Source organism: Typopeltis vanoorti, chromosome 5 (assembly GCF_054136105.1).
Source record: "Typopeltis vanoorti isolate ZY-2024b chromosome 5, IOZ_Tvanoo_1.0, whole genome shotgun sequence".
NCBI lineage: Eukaryota > Metazoa > Arthropoda > Arachnida > Uropygi > Thelyphonidae > Typopeltis > Typopeltis vanoorti.
The window spans coordinates 80,700,050-80,708,403 of record NC_143553.1 but is presented as its reverse complement, the minus strand read 5'-3'; the positions used below and the strand labels follow the sequence as shown (position 1 = coordinate 80,708,403).

The 8,354-nt window shown below is 34.3% G+C and overlaps 1 protein-coding gene across 1 annotated transcript in view; it reads left to right on the top strand.

Moving 5' to 3' along the window:
• Window positions 1–1,310: 1,310 nt before the first annotated feature.
• The window catches only part of LOC150106591 (WD repeat-containing protein 82-like), a 228,974-nt gene continuing 221,930 nt past the window's right edge, over window positions 1,311–8,354 (top strand). Inside the window, exon 1 of the mRNA XM_090392561.1 lies at window positions 1,311–1,528. Within this exon, the coding sequence (XP_090248687.1) occupies window positions 1,350–1,528 (179 nt within the window). The 5' untranslated portion in view covers window positions 1,311–1,349. The remainder of the gene's footprint in view (window positions 1,529–8,354) is intronic.

Below are 8,354 nucleotides of genomic sequence, written 5' to 3'. Positions count from 1 at the left end.
ATGGGTAGGGACATTTGTATCACACAAGATTTTGGGAAAAAAGTCTCCAATAACACAAGAAATTATGGATAGTGAACTGAGGAACATTATAATGACAACGTAATCTAATGTAATCAAAATTCTCAGCAGTCTGAACACATTTCTTATTTAGATTCTTCTTGTGATGGAAGAAAATAAACTGATTCTAAATCAATTACCTTCAATCAAAGTTATGCCCGAGCTCCATCAATTTAATCAGTAAAACATTCATTTTCTCCATATTGAGTTGCCTGAAACTTATCCACACTTTCATAAAAACCATCTCTTCTGAAACTGAAGTAAACTAATGTTTTAAAAGCTAAATTCTTCATGATGAGCTTCTTATAATTACATTGTTACTTTGTTCTCAGAGTAGCTAAATTAAGATATCTGTATACATATAACTCTGGCTGGAAAGAAGTTAAAGGACCTCCCCCCCCCTGTGGGCAAGGTACATCGTGCCGTGTAACGAGTCACTTGTTTGTAGCTGGTAAAAATCGGAGGAATATGATGTTCCCAAATCAGTACAAATGTTGCAAGGGTGAAACTGCTGCGAGGAGAAAACTGGCAAAGTTGGAAAGAGGCATTGCGATAGGATGCCATGTTGCTGGCCTATCTGTTCGACAAATTGTTGGCAAACTAGGCCATCTGAGGTCAACAGTCAGTGATAACATACTGTGATGGAAGCGTAAGGTGTCCACTGCAAGTGTTATTCACAGTGGACAACCCACCACACTCAGCGAATATGACTGTAGGGTGCTAAAGAAAATTAGGTCTAGGGAAAAATATGCATGGGTTGCAAAGTAATGTATGTAGTGCGACAAGTCTAATTCTTTTTCATGTAGGCCTACTCTTGTTTCATAAGACTTATGATGATACTTAAAATCTCATATTTTTGTGTGTTCTGATAAGCATACTCATCACATCTAATTAACGAAAAGCTTACAAAGGTAAAGATTTCAAACATATGTATTTTTGTGTTAAGTGTTTGTATCCGGAACGAGTTGATCAGGCGATGGGGTGTCAGCATTTTGGAATATGGTAACCCTACCTAATTCCATCTTATTGAGTTAGTTTCAAATCATACTCAGTGCAATAAAAATCCTTCATAATTTAAAGTATCACCCTCGTCTACTGTAATTGATATATTTATGCTCAGATATATTTATGAATCTCTCATTTGAAGTTTGTAAATATTGTTTGGGGTACAGCGCCACCTTTCAAAGTCAATGGTTAGAAAACGAAATCTGTTTTATGTTTGTGAAGGTGTCGGTATAGTAACTTTTATTGAAAGTTTATTTTGATAAATAATCGAATCGCGGAATACTAAAATGCCACCAAGTCCCAAGATAAAACTTGTTGAAAACGTTATACAAAGTTTTAAGGTGGCAAAGATTTTCCGTGAAAATCAAGATAAGATAAATAGCATAGATTTTTCTCCCAACGGTGAGATTCTTATATCTAGCAGTGATGATGACTCCATTGTTTTATATGATTGCGAAAAAGGAATGTAAGTAATGCGACAAGTTAGCACGCCTTTCAGTGGCACTGTCACGTGCTTCGAAATATCCATTTTAAAAATAATTTATGTATATATATAAATATATATATATATATATATACATTTTTTGTTGTTTTTATTGTGTAGTTGCTGCGTCTGTAATCATTTTCGATTTTGCCGGTGCACGTAATTGCACGGTGCTGTGAATTAAAAATTCTTCATTATATCGAAATATTCAGAATTATGTCACATCTGATCAGAATGTTTAATTAGGTAGTAGAGTTGGACTCGTTACGACTAACATCGTCCTCAGTACTTTAACCAAAACGTTACTTATGCACTGGAAGTGTACAGAAGGAATTATAAAAAGAGTGGATGTTAAGATGGCAAGAACGAGAATTCATCCCTGGAAGTTGTATAAAGATATGGTGAAGAAAGGTGTGAGGAAAAGATTTTTTGCGTGGAGAGTTGGTTAGTGGAATGCATTGCCGAAGTGTATTGTGAATGCAGAGAGTGTAAATAACTTCAAAGTTCATTATGATAGACACGTTGCTGGTTGAATGGGCCTCCCACGATGATCTATCGTGTCGATGGAGATGAAATAATTTATATACACATGCATACCCCCCCCCCACACACACACACTTAGATATGTAATAGTTTTTAAAATGAAATTCACACATATTTAGATATATAATGCCATTTGAAATGCTGTTAGGTGCCGTTTTGGGTTTTACAAATAAAACAAACAAACAAAAAAAACGAGTACCTTCCCCTAGACACCTTAGTACATTTTGACAGATGTATATGAATAGGTATACTGTGATATTAAACAGAATACTACAGCAAAACAAATTTTTATTTTTTGTAGTTTATTTTTATATATTACTGAAAAGCATTGAAATGTGTATTAATACAAAATAGCTCATTCCCTGGGAAACTAAAATTTTCATATCATGCAATTATTTACCTTTTAGAATGTGAGGTCTTCCTCACTAATATCTTGAAATATATTTACATGAACTGTAAATCAAATTGTTAACAATCACAATTGCATAGGTATTAATTTCAAGACTTATAATAATCTAGAAGGCAGTTTTCTAATATATCCCCATAGAGATTAACATAGACTTGAATCATGCTTAGTCACTGAATATCCTTAGCCTCCTGTCAAGTACAATCTTTTATGCCACACCTGTTAAACTTCGCTAAGGGGAGAAATGCTAACTAGAATGCATCAGGTGTAGAATTTCAAAAAAAAAAAAAAAAAATTCAAGGGCATGATAAGAGAATTAACAAAGATTAACTGGAAGACATTTAATGAAAGTGACACTGATGCAAAATGGATAATACAGAGGGATATTTCATATAATTTAACATCTAAATTTATCCATAGAAGTAAATTTTGTAATAAGCCTGCAGTCAGCCAAATGAATAACAAAGTTCTTAAATAAATTAGCTATAAAGTACTTAATAGTTATTATAAGCTTTAACTAAATTATTACGTAAAAATTGTAAAACAAATATAAATTTCACCTAAGAATACTAAAATTAATCTGGGAAAAGAAAAAAAAAACACTACTGATATGCAAAATGACATGCAGATAATAAAAATGAATTAAGCATAATCAGTTCTGGAACAATTTTGAATGATCCAGCCATGGTTTCAGAAGAATTTAATAAGTACTTTGTAAGGGTATATGTGAACGCTAGGAACAAGGTAATACAGGAGAGGGAATTGTCGATATCTTAAAATCACTTGGCAGTAAAGAAGGTTGAAAGTAGGAAGGATATATCCCCTGTTACACATAAAGCCCATCAATCCATGCTTTAAACTTATTTGATGTATATGCATTCACTGCAATGTCAGCCAATACATTCTACTCACCAACCACACTCCATGCAATGAACCTGCTCCTTGTGCCCTTGTTTACACCCTCCTTACAATTTCCAGGGATGTCCCCTTGTTCTACCCTCCTCTCCCATTCTATAAAAAATTTCTTCCACATTAATCTGGTAACAACCCTTTACCAGTTTAAATGTCTCAATCATATCTCCTCTTTTCCTCCTATTCACAAGGCATTGCACGTTGCATTCCCTCAATCTATCTACATATCCCACATGTCTAAGACCAGTTACCACCTTTGATCAGTCTTCTCTGAACTCTTTCTAATATAGCCTCATCACCATGAAAACCAGGGGTCTAAATTGGTGCATATTAATTCTTATGAGGCCTGATCATTATATACAATGGAACCATAACCTCTATTTCTGCATATTAAGGTATTCTGCATCATTGCCATGATTGGATCTGAGCACTCACCACATGTGCAGTTTGACCTCAGAACTTCTGATTCTTGTCCACCCATTTGTTGCCTGCCACTCACCACTCCAAGGTCTCTTCTCCTCAACTTCCTCCAAAATCCCCCCCCACTAAGTGTTTACTTTGCATCTTATTGCTGCCTGCCAAATTGCAGAAACTTACATTTTACAATAAAAGTTCCATAAGGCCACAATATCTGCTTGATTTTCTTCTTTCTCTCTCTCTCTCTTTCATGTTTTGCATTCTGTAAACAGTAGCTCACCTATTAAACTCATCCCATTATCATTAATATGCAAATTAAATAAGAATGGTCTCAGTGGTCACTACTAATGACTTTCTTCTTCCAGGATACTGCACCCCATACACAACTTGCTAATATTTCTCTGAGAGCCAGTTGCCTATCCAACTTCATTGATCTATCATCCAATTCCATCTTCTCCAGTTTCGTTACCAACTTGTGGTGTGGCAATCTATCAGAAGCCTTTGCAAAATCAAAGGATATCACTGCGTATGCTGCATCTCCCTTGTTCAATACATTTGTCACTTTGTTGTACATAAGAAAGCTGATAAAACATGACCTCCCTTTAACATACCCATGCTGACAAGTGCATAGAATACTGCTGCTGTTATCCTACTTTTGTATTCTGGCTATCACCAATCTCTCCAATACCTTAACTACAACTCCAGATATACAGATCAGCCTATAATATGTAGCCTTAGTTTTATGATCACTTTTTGTGAATTGGAACAATTTTACCTTCTTTCCACTCCTTTGGGACTTGTGCTGTTGCAAGACTCTTGTTAAACATATAGACATGGCTGATGTTAATTCTCTGGAACATTCCTTTAAGACATTTGGTGATATATTAGCTGGCCTGGTTTTGCCGAGTGGTTAGCACAGGGGGGTGTGAAACTGGCTGACCGCATGTGGCCCACAACGCCTCTAGGAAGGATTAAAAAAAAAAGGATTATTGCTTTTTATAATAAAACAGAAATACCATATTGAATATAATTCGGCCTCGTGTATGACTCGCACCCCTGATTTTACTTTACGAAAAAAGAAATTAAAAAGTTTTGCATATACATCGCACACAAAATAAAGTTTAACCACTTTCACGTCGGGGTGATAACTCGCTCCTCCAAGGTAAACAACACGCCCTCCCCCAACTGCCACTATATTGCAGATGCAAGAAAAACAAGTAGTTTTATTGAACCACTGAATAAAGTATGGAGATATTTGCTGTCTGTGTAATATATTTCTCAACGTGTAATATATTTCTTTAGTGCATTTAGAGACAACTGGGATAAAAACTGCACTAACTAATGAATCGCATGTCCCTCCCACATTAACCATGCTGTTTAGACTCATGCAAAACCATATGTTGCACCGGCCAACACAGTGTGTGAGTGGACCCACTAACTCAAACGCAAAGCTGCAATGAAATTCGTCAACATGTTAAAACTAAGACATATAGAGTGAATGTTCTTACGGTAGTTTCAGATATTATGGAATTTGGTTGAAGAGAATTACTGTTTCAACTCAAAAATTGTCAGCTTGACTTTGTATTTTGGTAACATGATCTTTTGTTAATACCGCAGCAATCATATGCACATCTTCATAGCTGCTCTATTTCTAGTAGCCTCCGATTGCTGTCTATTTCACGCTCTGCTTTCACTTCTCATTAGTCATTCATGAAGGGTTGTTCATTACGTATCTGAAATCTTATAAATTACTTGGAATAATGGGAAAGAAGATGATGCTATTTGGGTAGATGACTTTGACAATGCACACAAGGAAACTGTTCTCAAGGCCAGAAGTAGCGATAACAAATAGAAGATTCTTGGCAAGTCATCCCCATTTTCAGTTTTTTCCTGAAAACTTTAGTTTCCAAAAATTTCCGCATATATCTCACACCACGATTTTTTAGCTTTAATTTTGGGGAAAGAAAGCGCAAGTTATATTTGAGTAAATATTTAGGTTTTGATTTATTCTTTTTCATACGGCATTTATAGTTACAATATGGATGCAACAACCTGCTATAATATAATTGCAATAATAAAAATTTATATTGCAATTTCAATTTTAGATCATCCTAATCAATCGTAAACTATATTTATGCTTTCATAGTTAATTTATAGCATGCTGAAAAAAATTGAATTCTATTGGCTACCAGCTGTTCGTGTGATGTGCAGCATACTTGCTCACGTGAATCCAGGCTATGAGTTTATAATTGCCTGCTACAGTCAATAAGTGATCTTTGAAGCACATGTCAGTGCACCGAACGTGATTCAACGACAAACTAGCAGTGAGAGAATCCCTCTTTATTATTTTTTATTTGCAATAGTATCTTGCACTGGTCTACAGTTTTGTGCATTTTTATTCAAACATTTTTATAAATATTGTTACTAATAATATATTTATTCGCCCAGGCAATGTTGCTTTCTCAACAACAAGAAACAGAAAAATCAACAAGAAAAAAGAAAAATTGCTGATGAGGGGAGAAAATTTCAAGAAAATGGGAATTGAATTACTTCTGCACTGAAACAAAGGACAAAATTGTGCGCATTATTTGTAATGAAACAATTAGTGTTGCCAAAGAATATAATATAAAAAGGCACTACGATAAAATTCACAAAGAACAATATTCACACTTTGAGGGTAAACTGAGAGAAGAAAAATTAAAAAGTATGAAGAATTCATTTCAAAGTCAACAACAAATATTTTCAAAAATTATGAAAGACAATGAATCGGCAGTGAGAGCCAGTTATGAAATCAGCAGTTTATTGGCAAAACATTCCAAACATTTAGTGACGGTTCCTTGGTTAAGGAGTGTATGATAAAAGCAGCTGAAAATGTATGTGTATGTCCCAAAAATGTGCAAGTATTTCACGATATTTCTTTGTCCAGAAATACTGTGATAGAAAGAATAACTGAAATGGCAGATAATTTGCATGACCAGTTGCAAGAAATATCTGCAAACGTACAGTGCTTTTCAATTGCACTTTACGAAAGTTTTGATATTCACGACGTGGCTCAAGTTGCTCTGTTTCTTCGATCTTGCGACGACAATATGAATATTACTGAAGAGTTCTTGGAAACGATTCCCATCAATGAAACCACTACAGGGGAAGACATTTTTGACACTGTGTGTGTGTGGAGCATTTTGGAAAAATAACTTCCTCTGAACAGGCTCGTAGCAGTGACAACCAATGGTGTTCCAGCAATGACAGGCAGAAATAAAGGTTTTGTATCAAGACTTGCAGCAAAGTTAAAGGAAATGTATCCAGACATTCCAAAACTGCTTTCTTTCCACTGCATTATTCATCAGCAGATCCTGTGCTCCAAAGTATTGGAAATGAGCAGCGTACTCAAGCCTGTGACAAATGCTGTGAACTTCATCCGATCCAGAGGCCTCAATCACCGCCAGTTTGCACAATTTCTTAAAGACTTGGAGAGTGAATTTGAAAGGCTACCTTATTACAGAGATTCATTGGTTATATTGTCATAAGGGTCTAAAAAGCTTCTTTTTTTTTTTTTTTTTTTTTTTTTTTTTTTTTTTTTAGAGGAGATCAAATTGTTCCTAGAAATAAAAAATCGTGATGTTGCATTTATTAATGATCAGACATGGGTACAAGATCTAGCATTCTTAGTTGTTATTACAGGACATTTGAATGATTTAAATGTCAGATTTCAGGGGAAAGATCAGTTAATAACACACACATGTATGATGCACTGGCAAGTTTTAGATGTAAATTAGTTTTGTTTCAAAATCATTTAAAAGAGAATATTCTAATTACTTTCCTATGTGTGAAAAGTTGAATAATAAGAATCAGAGTTTTACCTTTTCTCAATATTGTCCCAAACTAGAAAAGATTAAAGAAGAATTTGATAGGTGATGAAAAATTTTAAGGAGCAAGAAGAAGTTTTGTTGCTTTTTACAGATCTTTTTCCTTTAATTTTGAAAAATCTCCTATTTGTATTCAAATGGAATTTATTGATTTCCAAAATGATTTCATTCTAATTGCGAAATACCAAGAAGTTAGTGTTCCAAATATATACAGTTATTTAGGTGAAAAATATCTGGAAATACAGTGGTATCTCGCTAATCCGAACCTCTTTAGTTCGAACCCTCCAGTAATCCGAACTGTGGTTTGAAAGAAAAAAAGTTTTATTTATTATGTATTATTATTTTGTGTACTGTTATTTTTATTTAATAATTATTATTTTAATTATTTATTTTATTATTATTACAGTACAGTATTTTTTTCATACTGTCAATTGTACAGTTACTGGAGACCTATTTTGATTTATTGTGTGTTCACGTTTGCTTTTTTATACTGTACAGTACATACTGTATTGTCGGCATGAATCACAAATATACACAAAAAGAGGAAATTTAAAACGTGCATAATTTGGTTAAAAATATAAATCCAGATGTTGAAATTTCACAAACAGATGTCACGGAATGGATTACAGGTAGAACCGAAAGTGAATTCGAAATCAAATCAGAT